This window comes from Chiloscyllium punctatum, chromosome 25 (assembly GCF_047496795.1).
Source record: "Chiloscyllium punctatum isolate Juve2018m chromosome 25, sChiPun1.3, whole genome shotgun sequence".
NCBI lineage: Eukaryota > Metazoa > Chordata > Chondrichthyes > Orectolobiformes > Hemiscylliidae > Chiloscyllium > Chiloscyllium punctatum.
Window position 1 is genome coordinate 32,018,310 of NC_092763.1, and position 21,121 is coordinate 32,039,430.

Genomic DNA, 21,121 nt, shown 5'->3' on the forward strand with positions numbered 1-21,121 from the left:
TCAGATGAGTCTGATCGACTCTGCAAGATTTGGGAAAGAGAGCTGGAAATTGAAGTTTCCTCAGAGGCATGGGAGGATATTTGGGAGAATGCAAGGAAGATATCAATTTGCAATAGGACCCATGCTTTATAGTTGAAGATTCCCCACAGGGTCCACTTGGCTCCAGACCATTTGTCATAATTTAAGCCAGGGGTATCTTCAGCATGTCCCAAGTGCAAGGTCTGTATGGGCGCTCTTACCCATTGTCTTTGGTCTTGCGATAGGCTTCAAACATATTGGAGTGCTGTGGTGGGCGCAATGGAGAGGATTCAGGGTAGAGAAGGACCCTATCTCTCTCCTTTTGGGCCTACCCACTGTATTTCCTGTAGATGTGCATAACAAAAACTTTTCAATATTCTCACGTTCTGTGCAAGAAAGAATATCTTGCTAGGTTCAGCATCCGAAAAATCCCCAGGCCTGTCAGGTTGGCGGAAGATTGTTATGGAGCATATTTCCCTGGATTTTCTCAAAAATATGGGACACCATAAAACTGAGAATTTTTACAAAACATGGCAGCCCTTTTTGGAATACCTGGACAGATTTATCTGCCACACTAACAAGGGCTTTTATATAGCCGTAACATTGTGTTTCACAAGTCCAATATCCAGGGTGGAGGAACTGCAAATGTATGAGCGTGTTGTTTGGCTGGGCTGAGTTATTGCTATTTATTTGTTTGTTGTTAGTTATGTATTTATTTAGTTAAATAGCTAGTTTCGACTTTTTTTAAATTTTATATTTTTCTATATATGTTTATACATTTGTCTATGAGGGTGGGTTGGGGATTTTTTTATTATTTGGGGTTTTTTTACTGTTTGAATTGCATTGTTTTGTACCTGTTGTGATATTAAAAAATCTATTTTTTCTCAATAAAAATATATTATATAAAAAAAGATGTAGAGGCACTCAAGGGAATGCAGGGGAGATTTACGCTGATGAAACCAGAAATTTGGCTGTACATTTGGAAAGACTAGATTTCTTTTCACTTAAAAAAAGGTTAAGTGGTGACCTAATTGATGTCTTTAAAATTATGAAAGGTTTTGATGGAGCTTATACAGAGTGAATGTTTACTCTTGTGGGGAAGAGCACAATTAAAGGCCACCAGTATAAGACAGTCACCAAGAAATTCAATCGGGAATTCAGTAGAAATATTTTTATTCAATGATGAAAATATTCAATACATCACCAAAGGCAGTAGCTCAAATAAATGTCATTTAAGGGGAAAAGAGAATTGGTAGTTATAACAGTAGATTTAGAGGGAAAAGATGGCGGGAGGGTCACAGAAACATAAAAACTGGTTAGGCTGAATGGTCTGTTTCTGTGCCATTAATCCAATGCAATCCTGTGTAATTGGGAGACAGCAACTTCTCCCGAATAGAACAGGTATTCGGTGAGTAGTTTCATCATGTAAAAACAGCCAAAATTGTAGAGGAGTGTAATCATGCACATACAAACTGGAATGAAGGTTGGTTTTATTCTCAAGTTTTTGAGTAGGAAGTATTAATTTGCATAAGACATTTTAACAGTTCTTAAAAAGTCAGTCTCTGTTATAACAAGAGAAACTAATTCTGTATTTCTCATCTGACACTACATTGATCCCCAGTAAATCAATGACTGAATATGCAAAGAGCCATTAAGATTAAGAAATACCCAGATTTGATAACTGTCCTGCCTCATGATAACGCAACAGATAATGTTATGAAATTGGTCTGGGACTTGTGAGCTCAAGGGCAGAAAAACGCACCAGAGTTCTCACTCCTGTTTACGCTCAATTGTCATACTGGAAATGCACACGTGTGAATGTTGGATGAAAACAGGACTGAGCTAAGCTGTGCTGTTAAATTAACTGATACTCCTCATTGTCAAAGCTCACATTGAAACAACTGGCTCACACAGAATCAGAATCAAACCACATTCGGCAGAGAGGCAAACTCTTGGAACATTCAAAAGTACTTTTGTTTTTGTAAAGGAGACTTTAACGGACACAGTCAATCCTGACCTTATGTAAATAAGATTTCAGGTTTTAGATGCCAGTTGTTTTGGTTTCTCGCTTTGGAACCATTTTTATTTTTTTTATTCTTTCATCTCTCCCTAGTGGTCGCAATGGCAAGATCCGAGTTCTATCCTTCAAGACTGGAATTATCACTTTGTGCAATGCAGACGTGGAGGAGAAATATCAGTGTAAATATCAAACGTAAAGGTGGAAAGAAAGATTTGTGGTTTTTCCATCATCTTGTTACATTTCCCAGAGCATGTCAAAGTGCTTCACTTTCAATGTATTAGTGGTTTGGTATTATGTAATGTGACAGGATAAATTAATCACCTCAGACACTCCTGGGTAGCAGGGAATACAATATGATTGAATTTTAAATCCAGTTTGAAATGGAAAACAGTGGTTCTAAGACTAATATTTTAAATTTTAAAAGAGCTATGAAAAACTGAGCTAGCTGAAGTGAATTAGAATTCTAGGCTAGAGCATATATCAATAGGGTTGCAGTGGCAGACATTTAAAAGGATATCTCAAAATAATCAAAGTAAGTAGATTTGTATGATAAAGAAAAACTCTAATGGGAGGGCTCACCATTAACTAAAGAAATTACGAAACTATCAAATTTAAGGAAAAAGCTTATAATTTTGCAAAGTGGCAAGTCAGATGTTTGGAGAGAATATAAAAGGCAGCAGATAAAGACTAAGGGTTAAAAAGGAGGAACACACTAGAGTAGAAGACAAGGCATTCTAGCGAAGTAAAAACAAATAGCACAAATTTTTACATGTATTTAAAAAGGAGAAAAAGTCAGTAAAATGAGTGTTGGTCATCTCAATAGTGAGAATGAAAAGGTAATAATCAGCTCCCAGGTGAGGTTCCCCAAGTTATTAAGCTCCCAGACGGATATCCGATATTATTAAACTCCTGCACGAGGAGTGATGAACTGGTTCCCCTCTTTATTCACTTGGTCTCTCAGTTGATCACAGCAAGAATTTGAAAATTTGAAAAAAGGGAGATTTCCTTTTCTCCCAGGAACGAAGTTACCTAAGCTTTCTTCAATTAACGAATCAGTTAGTTATTAATTACTGAACATGAAAAGAAAGAATAATGCAACACCCATACACACCCATTAGGAAAAAGAAGTGACTCTAAAAAAGATTAAAGTTAAAAGCTATACAGATCAGTCTCTCGGGATCATTTGTGACAAATGGATAGTTGGTGAACAGTTGTTTTTAAGATTTTTGACTTTACAGTTTGTTTGCAATTCTTTTGTCCTGTTTCCTTTGACAGCTGTCAGCATTCACATCGAGGGAGTCATTTTATGTCCTATTTTCTTGAGACTTCCTTTGGTAGCTAGGTGGCATCTATCACTCAGAGGAAAAGAATCATTTTACTTGTGGCACAGGGATAAACTGGTGGGTGGTTCTTCAACTGTGACCTTCACAACCTAGCCTGATACACATCAGTACCTCAGTTTACTAGCACACCTTCTTCCATGACAACACAAACATCAGGGTTGGAACCCATTTTGAAATCTTTTTTTTATATATTCCTGGAAGTTGATGCCTTTCTGCTAAAAGGGTTTAGGTAGTCAGCTGACTCATTATCTTTCCCTATTATGTCTCTGTCTCTGCTTGAGGTATCCCACACACTCATCAGGTATAACATGCCATGAGTCCCACATAGGACTTTGCCAGACAGGTCTGTAATTTATGTTTGTCTTTCGACTTGCTCAAAAAAACCACACATTTTGGAAGTAAGAATTAGAAAAATGACTATAGTACTTCAGGGCTCTAATCTGCCATTGAGGTAATAGGAGATTATGGGGAAATAGCAGATAAAGTGAACAAATAGTTTGCTTTTATCTTCACTGTAACATACAAAAAACATTCCAAAAGTATATATTTCCTAGTCAAGGTGGTGTGTGGCTTGGAGGAGATCTTGGAGGAGGTGATGTTCCGACATATATGCTTTGTCCTTCTAGAAAATAGGGGTCAAAGATCTGGAGGATGCTGTTGCAGGAATCTCGGCCCATTACTGTACATCTTTTAGACACTGCATGGCAGAGGTGAAAGGATTGAATGTTGAAAGTGATGCATGGGGTGCAAATCAAGCAGGCTGCTTTGTCCTAGATGGTGTCAAGTTCTTTATGTGCTGTTAGTGCTGGACTCATCCGGGCAAGTGGAGAGTATTCTATCATATACATGTCTTGTGAATTGTAGTTTGTAAATGAGCAATGGTATTGTAAAGTGAAAGGGTGGGTAAACATATCCTGACTAATCTTGACAAGTTTGTAGTAATTCGTTTTAATTCATGATGTGGACGTGCCGGTGTTGGACTGGAGTGGACAAAGTTAAAAATTATACAACACCAGGTTATAGTCCAACATGTTTATTTGGAAGTACTAACTTTCAGAATGCTGGCCTTCCATCAGGTCACTAGTGATTAGTTACCTGATGAAGGAGCAGTGCTCTGAAAGCTAATTCTTCTAAGCAAGCCTGTTAGACTATAACCTGGTGCTGTGTGATTTTTAATTTCTGAATTCATGCATGGTTTCATGATGAGATTAAAAAAGGGCCAAGGTTCAGAGAAAGGTCCAGCACAATATTATTGAATACTTTATCAAGGAAAAACAATATTTATCAGATTTGACTATAGTTAAACTCTACTAGACTCCCTCAAACTCTTCACAGGACTCTTCAGTAAATAGTCTTAAAACTCAAAATAAACAGTCTCAATTCTACACTAGCTATCTATTTCTAACATGCTTCTGAGGATTCACTATACCCTATCCATAGGTCCTTACTGCTGTATTTGAACTATTTGTCTGAAAAGACTGATACTACCCATCCAATAAGCTGGAACAGTGGTCTTAAAGAGTTGGTTGATGTTCCAGGGTCTGCAGTTATCAATTGGGGCTTCCCCTTTTGTCTAGTACTAGTTCTGGTCTTCATGTTGTCTCAAAGAAGTGGTCTCACTGGCCCTGGTCAGTATGATGATGCTCACCACAAGGCACAAGGAGCTGGATACGCTGTGCAGCTCGGCTGCACGTCAAATGTGCTCCTGGAGAGGCCATTGAAGAAGGTGCAAAAGTAAAGAGAGCTGGGACTCCACGTTGCCCTGTTTATCCCTCTCTTTGCACATTTCTCAAAGATTATGATTTGAGTCCAATGCTAGCGTCAGTTTGGGGCAGAAAGATCCATGAAAGTGACTACTTTCCATACTTGGAAATTGCAGAACATGATTTTGAACTTTGAAGTGCTGCCCTTGTCAGTCTTTGCCTTTAGCCTCCTACTGAGCTAGATGCCACCTAGTTCTTCTAACAAAGCAGGTTCACTGGAGGTGGAGACAATGGTTCATTCTGAAACAGTGCGGCCATTCACATTTTGCCAGGCAGTTTCATGCCTGTCTAGTTTCGATGGGAAGTTGATTGGCTGCATGAATACAGTCTGTTCTAGCTCAGCAGTTTGCAAATTGCAGAGACCAGCTAGGTTTAAACTTGGCTTCCACATTTCAAGTCTTTATCCATTTTCATGAAAAATGTCAATATTTCTGTAACAATCCTAGAGGTCACCTGACCACACTAGGAACTCAAAAGGTGAGTTACTCATCACAGAACTCTCAGATTCCAACTTGCTTGTGTAGTATATATGTAGCTGGTCCAGTTCCGTTTCTGGTCAATGATAATCCCCAGGATAGTCATTGCCTGGCATTTCTGTGTCATGAATATTACTTGTCATTGATCAGCCCAAGCCTAAAGTTGTCCAAGTCTTACCAAATACAATTACAAGCTGCCATAGTGTCTGAGAAGTCACCAATAGTGCTGAATATTATGTAATCATCTGCAAACATCCCCACCTCTGATCTTATGTTGAAGGAAAACTCATTGATGAAGCAATTAAAGATGGTCAGGTGTAAGACACAACCTAAGGAGCTCAGAGGGGAGGCCATATTGGATTTGGTACTCGGTAATGAACCGGGACAAGTGGTGGGCTTGTTAGTGGGTGAACATTTTGGTGATGGCGACCACAATTCTGTGACTTTCACCTTGGTTATGGAGAGAGATAGGTGCGCACAACAAGGAAGTTTTTACAATTGGGGGAAGGGAAATTACGATGCTGTAAGACAGGATTTGAGGAGCATACGTTGGGAGCATAGGCTGTCAGGGAAGGATGTGGTGGAAATGTGGGACTTTTTCAAGGAGCAGATACGACGTGTCCTTGATATGTATGTACCGATCAGGCAGGAAAGAAATGGTCGTGTGAGGGAGCCTTGGTTGACGAGGGAGGTTGAATGTCTAGTAAAGAGGAAGAAGGAGGCTTACATAAGGTTGAGGAAACAAGGTTCAGACAGAGCAGTGGAGGGATACAGGATAGCCAGAAGGGACCTGAAGAAAGGGATTAGGAGAGCTAAGAGAGGGCATGAAAAATCCCTGGCGGATAGGATCAAGGATAACCCCAAGGCATTCTATGCGTATGTGAGAAACCTGAGAATGACGAGAACGAGGGTAGGTCCGATCAAGGACAGTGGTGGGAGACTGTGTATTGAGTCGGAAGAGATAGGAGAGGTCTTGAACAAGTACTTCTCTTCAGTATTTACGAACGAGAGGGACCGTATTGTTGAAGAGGAGAGTGTGAAACGGACTGATAAGCTAAAAGAGATACCTGTTAGGAAGGAAGATGTGTTGGACATTTTGAACAACTTGAGGATAGACAAGTCCCCCGGGCCTGACGGGATATATCCTAGGATTATGTGGGAAGCAAGAGAGGAAATTGCAGTACCGTTGGCAATGATCTTCTCGTCTTCACTGGCAACTGGGGTGGTACCAGGGGACTGGAGAGTAGCGAATGTTGTGCCCCTGTTCAAAAAAGGGAATAGGGATAACCCCGGGAATTACAGGCCAGTTAGTCTTACTTCTGTGGTAGGCAAAGTAATGGAAAGGGTACTGAGGGATAGGATTTACGAGTATCTGGAAAGACACTGCTTGATTAGGGACAGCCAGCACGGATTTGTGAAGGGTAGGTCTTGCCTTACAAGTCTTATTGAATTCTTCGAGGAGGTGACCAAGCATGTGGATGAGGGTAGAGCAGTGGATGTAGTGTACATGGATTTTAGTAAGGCATTTGATAAGGTTCCCCATGGTAGGCTTATGCGGAAAGTCAGGAGGCATGGGATAGAGGGAAATTTGGCCAATTGGATAGAAAACTGGCTAACCGGTCGAAGTCAGAGAGTGGTGGTAGATGGTAAATATTCAGCATGGAGTCCAGTTACAAGTGGAGTTCCGCAGGGATCAGTTCTGGGTCCTCTGCTGTTTGTAATTTTTATTAATGACTTAGAGGAGGGAGTCGAAGGGTGGGTCAGTAAATTTGCAGATGATACAAAGATAGGTGGAGTTGTGGACAGTGAGGAGGGCTGTTGTCGGCTGCAGAGGGACTTAGATATGATGCAGAGCTGGGCTGAGGAGTGGCAGATGGAGTTCAACCCTGCCAAGTGTGAGGTTGTCCATTTTGGAAGAACAAATAAGAATGCGGAATACAGGGTTAATGGTAGGGTTCTTGGTCAGGTGGAGGAACAGAGGGATCTTGGGGTCTATGTACATAGATCTTTGAAGGTTGCCACTCAGGTGGATAGAGTTTGTAAGAAGGCCTATGGAGTATTATCGTTCATTAGCAGAGGGATTGAATTCAAGAGTCGTGAGGTGATGTTGCAGCTGTACAGGACTTTGGTTAGGCCACATTTGGAGTACTGTGTGCAGTTCTGGTCGCCTCACTTTAGGAAAGATGTGGAAGCTTTGGAGAGGGTGCAGAGAAGATTTACCAGGATGTTGCCTGGAATGGAGAGTAGGTCGTACGAGGATAGGTTGAGAGTTCTCGGCCTTTTCTCGTTGGAACGGCGAAGGATGAGGGGTGACTTGATCGAGGTTTATAAGATGATCAGAGGAATAGATAGAGTAGACAGTCAGAAACTTTTTCCCCGGGTACAACAGAGTGTTACAAGGGGACATAAATTTAAGGTGAAGGGTGGAAGGTATAGGGGAGATGTCAGGGGTGGGTTCTTTACCCAGAGAGTGGTGGGGGCATGGAATGCGCTGCCCGAGGGAGTGGTAGAGTCAGATTCATTGGCGACCTTTAAGCGGCATTTGGATAGGTACATGGATGGGTGCTTAATCTAGGATAGAAGTTCGGCACAACATCGTGGGCCGAAGGGCCTGTTCTGTGCTGTATTGTTCTATGTTCTATGTTCTATGTTCTATGTTCTATGTTCTATGTCCCACAGTGGAGATAACTGATCTTCAATTACAAACATTTCCTTTTGTGCTAGGCATGATACAAACGAGTCGAGTGTTTCTTCCCAATTCCCATTGACTCCACTGTTGTCGGAGCTACTCGATGCCACACTCTATCAAATGCTGCCATCCAGAGCAGTCACTCTCACTTCACCTGTGGAATGCAGCTCTTTGGTCCATATTTGGACAAAGGTTGTAATGATAGGATGGTCATTGGCTAGGTCGGATTTGCCATGCTTTCAGAGGACAAGACATATCTAGGTAATGTTCACATTGCCAGGAATATACCAATGGTGTAGCTGTCCTGGAACTTGTCAATTTTAAAGGTCTAACATAATTGTGCTTTTGATTATCAATATGAGCCAAGTTACCAAAAGTTTATTTTATTACTAATCATCTTTAAATGCACTGATATTAGAATTGCAAAATCAAAGACATGCAGTTGGGAATATTCCTCTCAGATCAAGACTCATATTGAGAATGATTGGGAGATTTATTATGCACCTATAATGATATCTCAGATTGGAGTGCTTAATATGGTAGTTTAGGGACAGCTTAACTTACATTTAAGCTTTACTAAATTATGACTGTTGAGAAGGCAGAGCAAGGGTTTTAATCATAGTCCATTGTTGCATCAGATCAAGAATATTTAATGGGCTAAGTGCAGAGAGAACATTATCTGTATCCAATCTACATTCGATCTGTCTTTGGCTATACTTAATGTTGATACTGGACGGATAAAGCAAGAACGATTTCATATCCCATCACAAATGTTCCTTACTTTATTGGGTTCGCAGACTGTCAGTCCTTAAAATATTCACTCTGAAGTATTTCAAATGTCATGCAATTACTAGCTCTAAAATCGAGTACACGAATACAAGTAAAAATATGTACATAAAATTATAATAATCTGCACACTGCAAAAACCTATATGTGTTGAAGGGGTTGGGAGGGTGCTCAAAGGTGAGATAGTGGGGAGGAGCTCAAAGAAAGACAATTCAAGTGCAACCATATAAGATTGAATCATGCCCTTTAATTACTCAACTAAGAGTACCACGTTTGAATGTATTTTACAACATTGGCTGCATTTCAAAAGTATTTAAGAGATTGTGAAGATGTCCTTTGGTCATGAAAGGTACATTATAGATGCAAGTTCTTACTTCTCACTTCCTGTCTCTTCACCATTTAGCCCACCTATCAACCCCCAGAACCATTTCCGTAGGTTAATGACACATCAATGCTGCCCTGAAAGAAGCCACTACACAATCACCTGTTTGTATCTGGTTGTTTTACCAAAATAACATCTTGATGTTCATTCCCTCTATAGACTTGTACAAGCAAGTGAGTGACACAGCAAGCCTGTGTAATCAACGCCACCTCAGCCTTCTCCTACATGAAGCCATTCAGATCCCACGCCAGCTTGGTGAGGTAGCAGCATTTGGTGGAAGCAATGTGGAACCCAGTGTCAGGAGCTGCTTTCGGTTTGTAAGTCCATCATAAGGCTTTTTTTCCCACGGGAGAATGAGTGGGTTTAAGAGCGGCACTAACCTGAGAAATGTCAGACTGGAGAATATTGTGGAAATGCTGATACAGGAATGCATTTGTTTGCAATTTGTTCATGTTCAAGTGTAACCCACGTTCCAGTTCACATTCCGGCATTAGACCTTTATTTATCCCTGCTCCCATCATCAGTGAAATTAGTAACTCAGAAATTTCATGACCAACTCAAGATTCAGCATCAAAGCATAATTAAACAAAAAGAATTGGGTTTGGAAAAATTCATGTAGTTATCCAAATGTAAATTGGAGCAATTAAACCTGCTAATCTGAGGTCATAATTAGCCTTCGAAAGGGACTAATTTTTGTACTTGCAGAAGATAAATCTTGAGCTTTGCAACTGAAGTACTTGTTGGATACTATCCCCTTAAAAAAGGAATGTCACAGACCTTTGCTCTAAAACCCTGGTTTAGTTTTGAGTGGAGTTTAAATCCGCAGGGATGAAATTCTTTAAGAAGTTCAAATACTAGCTACATTTGTCTGTAATACATGACCTACAAATTACATCATAGCCTCACAACCCAAATGTTTCACAGCTCCCTGTTCTCAGAATCCACCGCTTGATAGTAGCACTTTACAGGCCTGCCCTTAGGGATGGTGTCTGAGCATTGTGTGTCCATAACAGGATCATTGCCAAATTCAGGAATCGGAGCTTCAAAGATCTCGCTGAAATCTATCTGTTCATACTTACAAATTAGTTGGTACACCAAGATTTCACTTATCTATGTGCAGAAACATAGGAAACATAACAATGTAAATTTACCACAAGTCTCCTCCCCCTAGATAGACGCTGCAGTGAGCACAAAATTCAATGCACCGAAAATACTGATGAACTATTTTCAGCTCCCAGACAGGTCATCTAGATCCATGATCATGCTGAGACACATCAACAGCACAATTTAAGACCCCTTCTTATGACTTTCTATTTTAATGAGATGTATTTTAATGAGATTTTATATTTTAATGAGGCTCTCCATTTTAATCAATGTTTCTAGCACTCAACATTTTTTTCTCATAATTGTGCAGTTATAGCCATTTGTTTTAACATTTCCTTCTTTTTAAATCTCAATTTATTTTGCATTTTTGCCATCTCGTACAATTTAAACTCTTAAAAAATTCTTATTCCCTAAACCTTAAAATGTAGTTGCCCTTCCAAGAAGCCTATTCTAATCTCGTTTCACTTGCCTTTTTGATTTAAATTGTCTCAACATCCCTAGTAATCCTCACTGGGATATCTCAGTGAAGGTCAACCTGTGGTACAATTGACTTCTGCTCCAGAATTGACCTTCATGCCTCACGAGTCAGAAACCTCCTGTTCTACACTGTGGGCTGAATTTTCCTCACCTATAATTTCAAGTATCCTTTTCCTCTCTAAAACATGTAAATTACACGAGATAAGCTTGACCCGGCAACTCACTCCAGACATCCAATACTCTCAGGCAAGATAGTGGTAATCCTTGGAGCAATGCAAAAAGCCACTTTCTGGGTGATAATACTCTCTTTCATTAGACTTCAGTACTAAAAGCTGTCCATCTGCTTGAACTTTCAAAACACATGCCATGACATTTTCCAAATATATTTTCCACATGTCACCAAGTCATAGTACGAAGAAGGCTATATTCACTTTAATAATTTGGTGTAAAATTACATCCTTTTTATGAGCCACTGACAATCTGTCTGTATCGTGCCAGTTGAAGGAACCTATCACACATGAGGCTAATTGCACTGGGCTCAAAGCAGGGCAGAAAGCCACAGCAGTTTATTTCAACAGTGGCTTCAGGATTGGAGATGGTAGGGTATCGTTCTGGTGAGCTGGTGAGCTCAGAAATAATAATCTTTCTTAATCTAATTCACAACTTCTTGAGTTCATTTCACAGACTCTGACTTCTTCCCTACTTCAGTGATTCTGGCATGAACACTGACTTCTATGTGTTCTCTACTTCTCAAAGTAAATATTTATACTGACACCTAGAATTCAAATCCCCATTCAATCATCCATTGTCACTGCAATCAACATTTTCTTTCCATCCCATTCCAACAATCCATACATGATGTCATACAATTTCATATTATGATTTTTTTTCTATTAGGTAAAACTTTCCAGAAGCAAAACCTTGTAATTTTTTTATTATTGTTGACAGTTACCCTTTGCCGATTTAATAAAGCACAACCCTTCCTGTTACACTGAATACTAGAATGTCCCATCAGCATTCTTTCAATGACTCTGGTAACCCTTTTAAAATAAATAGTTTAAGCTGCACATCAGCATAACACAGATCAGACAACCTAGCTAGAGGCTATGTATAGAGTGAAGATCACGTCAACAGAATATCTGTAGTATGTTCTTTACCGTACTATCTCCAGGTTAATGATAAACCAGTAATTCAAGCCACCCACTTCCTGGAGTGGATGAAATTGGAGCCCCAGTCGATGGTCTGGTTGCCGGTCCTACATCGTTTAATAACTTCAGAAGCTGCAAAACACCAAGCCAAATGTCACATCTGCAAGCAATGCCCAATTAAAGGCTTTAGGTAGGTACATACAGCCAATTTTCTTTATATTTACCCTATTTTTTTCTCAATTAAGCCATACAGTTAAATAAAGATCCTGTTTCTCCATTTCTCTCTGATGTTATTATACCCAGTGGATATACTGAAGAGGTGTAAGCTGTGTAATGACTTTTCTTGCATTATTTAATGCTGCATTTTTTTCTTGCATTATTTAATGTCGGGGTTTGATTCTGGGCTAAACTGGAGTTAGCATAATCTCAATTACTAATACCAAGCCTATATATTCAAATTAATTGTTATTCTTTATTATCAGTGATAAAAATATCAGGTTTAGGACTTCCCAAACCTTTAGAGGCCTTTTGGCTTAACATTATTTTTCAATTTTAAGATGCAGAGAATTACACAGAATTGGCAGCACAGAAATAGTCGTTATTGGTTATGCTTCAGATAGGCTGTTTTGAGCCTTTCTTCATCTCATTCTTTCAACAGAACTTTCTATTCCTTTCTCCTTCTTGTTTATCCACTGTCCCATTAAATACATTGACGCTATTCACATCAAACATTCATTAAGTATTGAGTTCCTAATTCTAACCAATCACTGAGTTTCCTGAGATTTCGCCAGACTGCCTGGCTGGATTTATTATGAACTATCTTATTTTATTGCTTCTAGTTATGGTCTTCCCACAAGTGAATACTCTTTGTTTCTCATTTTTGTCTCTCTCTCCTCCAATAATATCTCTCTTTTTATCTCACTTACTCTGGTGTTTTTTCTTTGGCATGAACATGGGGAGTTAGATGGGCTAGGCAGATTGCATAATTTCAGGAAGAAAATGTGGGAATAGAGTTCAAGAAGTGAAATGAAAGGGGAAGTTCACAGAAAGTACACATAATCACTATCCTGTTGATTCATTTTCTGCAAACTGAGTGAATATTGTAGTGGATTTAATTTCTTGTTCACACACCCTGATAAATGTTGGAAATGAATCCAGTCAATATTTCTTAATAGGGACACCACCATTATATCTAATCATCCTCGATATCCACTTGCACTTTTAAATCTTCATTCCTTCCAGTGAATGCATCTATGCTTTGTCAAATCCAAGGAGAGAAAAGTAAACAGTTAACATGCCAAAACAGTCACTGCACTTGCACTGAGTTGCTATTTTTACCTGTGCTTGCTGCCTGTTTTGGCACTGAGCTCTTGTGCTTTAGTATATACATTGGCACTGTATTCCTTGCCACTGCTCAGACTGGCAAAGGACTGGTTACCTTGCACACTTATTGGTACTTGTTGACAATATTTAGCAATCAAATATATCTCTTAGTGCGTGTTGACATTATTGGAAACAAAATATTCCTGTGTATAATTCTTTTAGTTGTTCCTGCTGCAGAATTGTTTTTCATTTGATTCTTGTTTCAAGTTCAATTTCTATTCCTCACTATCTCTAAAATCTGTCTTTTCTGCTTCAGATACCGCAGTTTGAAGCAGTTTAATGTTGACATCTGCCAAACATGTTTCTTGACAGGAAGGGCAAACAAGGGTCACAAACTACATTACCCCATCATGGAATACTGTGCCCCAGTAAGTAATATATATTACTACATATATACCCACAAAGAGCATTATTCCATCATGTTACAGTGTTATAGTGATAGCTGGTAAAACACTGACCAATATAACTTTGTGCTTGATGAGATTTTAGTTATATGATGTTGGTTTCAATTTCCAAAGAAGACGCTTCTCTGTTCAGCTGACACAATCAAGTGACTTTTGACTGAAAGCAATAATAACAACCCATTTGATACCCATAAAATCCCTACAGTAGAGATAGAGGCCATTCAGCCTATCAAGTCTGCACTAATCCTCCAAAGAGCATCCCACCCTAACCCCATACCCAGCATTTCCCATGGTTAACACCACCTAGCCTTTGCATCCTTGGACACTACAAGGCAATTTAGCATGGCCAATCTACCTAACCTGCATATCTTTGGACTAAGGGAGGAAACCATAACACCCAGCAAAAACCCATGCAGACACAAGGAGAATGCGCAAATTTCTCACAGTCACCCAAGGCTAGAAGTGAACCTGAATCCCTGACATTGTAAGGAAGCAGTGCTAATCACTATTCCACTATGTCACCCCAAAACTCTGGGCCTAAAATTACAACCACAATCTAATGCTATACCCAGTAACTTAATTGGGCTGCCTGCTAAGGTCATCATTTTAGGTATATTGTCTCACCCTTTTTTTTCTGGATCTCTCTTCACTACAAAGCATCTTAGCCAAAAAGGCAGCCAGGCAACCTGGTCTACTAAACCATTGTATTGACTGAAAGAAGGTGCAAGACAGCACGTTTAGGAAGATTTGCTCCATTACTTTGTTCCTCCCTTTCTTTGCATCCTATTGCCAGAACTGTCTCCAGATCCACTTCCTGAAACCATCGTTGAAACCGAAGGCTCATGCATGAAAAGTTATGTTCTACAATCATCCCAAAGTATGTCGTGCAAAGGATAATTTCTCTACTTTCTAGCGTAGGGAGATGCTGGTATCGTGGTGATGTCACTGGACTATTTATCCAGACAATCAGTCTAATATTCTGCAGTCATGGATTCAAATCCCACTATTGCAGCTATACATATGGAATAAAAAGCTAAACTGTAAATTGGCATGGAAACATTTCTGGCTCATTCATGTCCTTTAGGGAAGGAAGTCTGCCAAACTTACCTGAGTCTGGGCTACACATGATTCCAGACCTATAGCAATGTGGTTTGCTTCTAACTACCTTCCGGGTAATTAGTGATGGTCAGTGAATACAGACCTGGCCTACAGTGCCTGCATTATCCGAATGAATGTAAAAACAGCTCAGAACAGTTTTTTTTAACTACATAATATAGCAGGAGAGCTGTATTGAGACTGATTCAAACTAATTCTAGTCTGGAATGTTACAGCTAACAGTGTGAAGAGACATTCATTTTGATTCAAACCCAAATCCCATCATTAAAAAGTGTTTAACTTAAGTGTATCAACTGGAAAGTAACTTTGTTTGCTTCTCCCCCAGACTACGTCAGGAGAAAATGTGCGGGACTTTGCCAAGACATTGAAAAACAAGTTCAGAACCAAGCAGTATTTCAGCAAGCATCCGCAAAGAGGCTACCTACCTGTCCAGTCAGTGATGGAGGGTGACAGCATTGACACGTAAGGCAATCCCATCAGGACAATGTTTTCTCACTGTCGTCTTTTTGTCTCCATCTTGAATTAAAGCTTTTGAATGTTTTACTTCTTATGGCGAATAGTTTTATTTGCAACATTATATGTAGCTTTTACTTTCTTGCCTCCTTGAAAGTGTTAATGCATTGTTATGTGAATTTCATAGCCCTCCAGCTGTCCATTCTTCCTACATGGGCCTACCCCATGGAGTGGTGCACCCACATCCTAACTGGCCTACTTGGCTAAAATCAGCTAATTCAGCCCCAAACATGTCTCTGTCCTCATTTATACAAGTTGCTAAATAGTTTGCATATCTACTGAATCAGTGAAAGTAGGTAAAGGAAATTTTATTTTACCTACAATACATATCAGATATGTTGAGTTACTACAGCTGGATTCTGTTGTTCATTCTAACAACTGTTACTATTAGAATGTATTGCCATTGGTTGAAAACTTTACATAACACCTTATAAATGATAGAAAACTTTCTGTTTGTCACTTAAGATGCCCCATTGATGCGGCAAAGTGTTTGACTCTTTAATTTTATTCAATAGGTAAAGATATCAGAAGCAAAAACAGAAATTGCTGGAGAAACTCAGCAGCTCTGGCAACATCTGTGAAGTGAAAGCAGACTTAATAATTTGGGTGCAGTGAGCCCTCTTCAGAACTGATTTTCTCTCTGCAGATGCTGCCAGACCTGCAGAATTTTTCCAACAATTTCAGTTTACATTTCTGATTTCCAGCATCCACAGTTCTTTCATTTATTTTGTAGGTAAAGATATTGTTATGGACCAGGCCAAACTCCCTCAAAATATAATAAATAAATAGCATAGACCTCAACTTTTTATTATTTTGAAGACAGATGTAGGGCATTGTGTTCCAGATGCAATTCAATTGGTTAAACTACTTGGCTTGAAGCAACACACATTTTATTCTTCCTGTCGTTAAAATACAAACAAAAGAAAGAAGAATTGAAATAACAACTCAATTGGAAAACTGAAGAGAGTAATATATTATTTAACTATTAAACAGTAACTGTTCCAATGTAGTAACATCCCAGAAACACACACATGGCAAAGGCAAATTCAGTAAAATAGATTGTCTCACAAGCAATCCCCAGTCCAGGAAGAAAGAACATCGAGAGAAAACTCAGAGAGAGAGAGAGAGAGAGGGCCCTAATCTCAAGGTTGTGCTTGAAGAAACATTAGCTTTTGTCAAGGGTATTTTCTCTAACATCTTTATCAATCTCCAGTATTGAAGTGAAGGGGGCATTTTCAAAGTGGCCCTTTTCCTCTCACAGCTCCAGAACAGTTTAAAAATCAATTTGCCAGTTCTTGTTGATTTTAGCAGATCTGGGTCTTGACCAAATTTCCTGCTTTCCTGTTCTCAAAACCATAATGCAGTTCTTCAGTCAGGGCATCATTTGTCCTTTAATAATCCATTCCACCCCATGAGACAAAGTTCACATATGGGAAATTTAACATCGTTAATACAGAAGAAAGAAAAGAATATGATTCAAAGGGACTAATACAACACAAGAGTAAATGACATTTGGCTTACAGTAATTTTGTACATGTGTCTGAATTTTTCTGGGTATGACAACATAGCTTAACACTCCCATATGAAACAAAAAGCTTAATGGTTTGTATAAAGCTTCACCTCATTTAATGTTGACTTGAATTGAATTGAATTTATTGTCACGTGTACCAAGGCAGGGTTAAAAGCTTTGTCTTGCGAGCAATACTGGCAGATCACAGAAGTAAGTAGCATAACTAAGTAAATAACACGTAAACAGCAGCAAAAACAAAAACACAGGTACAGGCGAATGTTAAGAGTTTCCGAGGCCATTCAGTATTCTAACAACAATAGGATCAAAACTGTTTTGAAACTGGCTGATGCGTCTGTTCAGGCTTTTGTACTTTCTCCCCACTCGTAGAGGTTGGAGAAAAGCATTACCAGGGTGGGTTGGATCTTTGAGTATACTGGTGGCTTTTCCTTGACAGCGGGCCTGGTAGGTGGATTCTATAGATGGGAGATTGGCCTTTGTGATTGTCCGGGCCAGGTTCACCAGTCTCTGCAACCCTCTCTGATCTTGAATGGTATAGTTGCCATACCAGGTAGTGATACATCCAGACAGAATGCTGTCGATGGCATACCTATAAAAGTTGGCATGGGTATTCGCCATCATGCCAAATTTCCTTATCTGCCTGAAAAAGAAGAGACATTGTTGTGCCTTTGTAACCAGGGCGTCCACATGAAGAGTCCAAGAAAGCTTATTGTGGATGACCACTCCCAGGAGCTTGATACTCTCCACTCATTCCACCTCTGTGCTGTTAGTGTGTAGGGAGGCATGAATACCATTCCACTGAAAGTCAATAATAAGTTCCTTGGTTTTGCCGGCATTGAGAGCTAGGTTGTTCTCAGTGCATCATTTTTTTAGGTCTTCCACCTCCTGTCTATAGTCTGTTTCGTCTCCATCAGAGATTCGACCAATTATGGTGGTGTCATCTGCGAACTTGTAAATGGCATTAATCTGGTATTTGACGGTGCAGTCATGGGAATACAGTGAGTACAATAGAGGGCTGAGTATGCACCCCTAGGGGGCTCCAGTGTTGAGTGTTAGTGATGATGAAATATTGTCCCCAGTTTTCACTGATTGTGGCCTGTGGGTCAGGAAGCTGAGGATCCAATTGCAAAGAGTGGGGTTTAGTCCGATTAAGTTTAGTAATCACACTCGAGGGGATAATACTGTTGAAGTCAATAAGTAGGATTCTTACATAGCTTGGTGTCAAGATGTTCTAGGGAGGAGTGAAGGGCAAGTGATATGGCATCTCACGTGGATCTGTTGGTCCAATATGCAAATTGGAGTGGGTCAAGAGTAGTGGGGAGGCTGGAGTTGATTAATGCCATGACCAGCCTTTAAAAGCACTTCATGACCACTGAGGTTAGGGCCACTGGGTGGTAGTCATTGAGATATGCTGCATGAGCCTTCTTAGCCACAGGGATGATGTTAGCCCTCTTGAAACAGGCAGTGACAGTGGCCTGCTGCAGGGAGAAGTTGAAGATGTCTGAGAAGACCTCTGCCAGTTGATCTGAGTGTGCTCTGAATGCATGGCCCGTACCCCGTCTGGTCCCATTGCTTTCCTTGGATTCACACGAAGGAAAATTGATCTGACTTCTGATGTAGTGACTGTTGGGATAGGTTCAACAGGACTTGTCGGAATAGGTGTTATCTCTCTGGCAAAATTCTGCTGAAAGCAGGCATAGAAGGCATTGAGACGATCTGGGAGGGATGTGTCATCATCTGCTATCTTGCACTGTCTCTTTTTAGAACCTGTAATGTTATTCAGTCCTTGCCATAGTCGCCAGGTGTCTGTCTGGGTCTCTAGTTTGGATCGGTATTGGTCCTTGGCTGTATTAATGGCTCTGCGAAGGTCATACTTGGATTCCTTATGTTTGAGTGGGTGTCCCGATCTGAAGGCCTCATGCCTGGTTTTTAGCAGGTTCTAAATGTCCTGGTTCATCCAGGGTTTCCTGTTGGGGAACACCCGGATTGACTTCCTCAGTATGCAGTCCTCCACACACTTGCTGATAAAGTCTATGATGGTGGTGGCGTACTCGTCCAAGGTACCTGTCAACTGTTTGAACATGGCCTCATCAGCCAATTCCAGACAGCACTGGAGTCGATCCTCTGCCTCCTCCAACCAGCACTGGACCTGTATCCGGAGGGGGGTCTCCTGCTTGAGCTTTTGCCTGTAAACCGGGAGAAGAAGCACGGCATTGTGGTCAGAGTTTCCGAAAGGAGGACGTGGGATGGAGCGATAGGCATCCTTCACAGTGGTGTAGCAGTGGTCTAAAGTGTTCGGGCCCCCTGGTGGGGCAGGTAATGTTCTGGTGGTACTTGGGCAACACCTTCCTTAGATTGGCTTGATTGAAGTCGCCAGTTACAATAAACAGGCCCTCGGGGTGTTCCATCTCCAGGGTGTTAGTGGTGGAGTACAGCACATGCAGAGCTTCCTCAACCTTTGCTTGTGGCAGTATGTACACAGCAGTTAGTAGATAGAAGGGGCGGCATTTAATAGTGAGGAATTCAAGGTTTGGGGAGCAATGACTGCCTCGGGTTGCAATGTCTGTGCACCACAAGTTGTTGATTAATGTTAAATCAAATAGAATTATGAGAGGCACTTGGGAATGCCCCTATAGAAGTCGCAATATCGAGTTTGTACATCAAGGGAAGTTGCTTTGTACATCCCCATTTTTATATCACCATATACATAAGTAGATATTGGGCAATATAAATATGCTTTGTCACAGGGACACTGGATCCTCTTAGAGCAGCTGATACTATTGAACCTAAAAATAGCAACAACAGATTCAAAATGTTTCCTCAATGTTTATTTTATGTTTCAGGCCTGCCTCATCCCCAATGTTACCACATGCAGATACACATTCTAGAATTGAACACTATGCTAGCAGGTAAGTTGATGGAAACTGTCAGAATTCTTCATTAAAGATGTGGGAAATCAAAATTTGACAAATGTGATGAGCTCTTACACTTCCATTGACATTAATTTGTATCAATGACATGCCTTTATAGCAATTCATAATTTTTAGGGCAAAACTTAATCTTGTGTGCTCACCAAGACTTTAGACTTACAATTTACAAGAGTGAAATGTGTCCAGTTTCCCTTCTCTTTCTTGAGAGCTGTGTCCAGCAGCTTGGTGATTGGATGGCCTTCAGGTTCCGGGATATCCTATATCTTATTCATTCCTGATATTCTAGTTTCAGAGGAATATCCTTGCACCAATTGCAAGGAGAGTCTTGCCAGGCTTGTTATAGTTCAATGTTTTTGATCTCAGCATTTGTCTTCTGGTCCTTTTGGACATCATCTCATGGACTTTGCATAGCACTGTGATGCTTGACTATGCATTCATTGCTCTAACCATCTCCATCAGCAGCTGTGGTGACCTCAAGGCAATGGCCCATAAGAAGGACTCAGTCTCATCCAAAAAAGAGATAGTTTGGAAAATAGCTGAAGGGTGAAAATAGCACATTGTTATAATTATTAACCAGCTCTTGCACGTACTCAGGCCACTTCTATTCATGCTCAGGCTGCAAGATTTACAGACAGTCATGCAATGTACAGTTCAATCATTTGCACTGTTCAGCCTTTGGATAATAATCTCTTGGCAGGAATGATGAAGGGCTTATGCCCCTCGGATGCTGTCTGATCTGCTGAGCTTTTCCAGCACCACACTTTCCAACTCTGATCTCCAGCATCCTGCAGTCCTCACTTTCTCTCAAAGAGGACAAGAGTCGGGGAAGGTCTAACACATCGTTATTAAACACTTTATCTCAGAAAATGTTTATCAGGTTAGATTAGATTAGATTACTTACAGTGTGGAAACAGGCCCTTCGGCCCAACAAGTCCACACCGCCCCGCCGAAGCGTGACCCACCCATACCCCTACATCTACATTTACATTTACCCCTTACCTAATACTATGGGCAATTTAGCATGGCCAATTCACCTGGCCT

At 40.3% G+C, this 21,121-nt stretch overlaps 1 protein-coding gene across 6 annotated transcripts in view; it reads left to right on the forward strand.

Moving 5' to 3' along the window:
• Positions 1-21,121, forward strand: part of drp2 (dystrophin related protein 2) — a 394,171-nt gene that overhangs the window by 348,486 nt on the left and 24,564 nt on the right. For all 6 annotated transcript variants that reach the window (XM_072594927.1, XM_072594931.1, XM_072594928.1 and 3 more), the window contains 6 exons: positions 2,132-2,217; positions 9,637-9,794; positions 12,230-12,396; positions 13,846-13,957; positions 15,435-15,571; positions 19,994-20,059. In XM_072594927.1, coding sequence (XP_072451028.1) covers positions 2,132-2,217; positions 9,637-9,794; positions 12,230-12,396; positions 13,846-13,957; positions 15,435-15,571; positions 19,994-20,059 — 726 coding nt within the window. The remainder of the gene's footprint in view (positions 1-2,131; positions 2,218-9,636; positions 9,795-12,229; positions 12,397-13,845; positions 13,958-15,434; positions 15,572-19,993; positions 20,060-21,121) is intronic.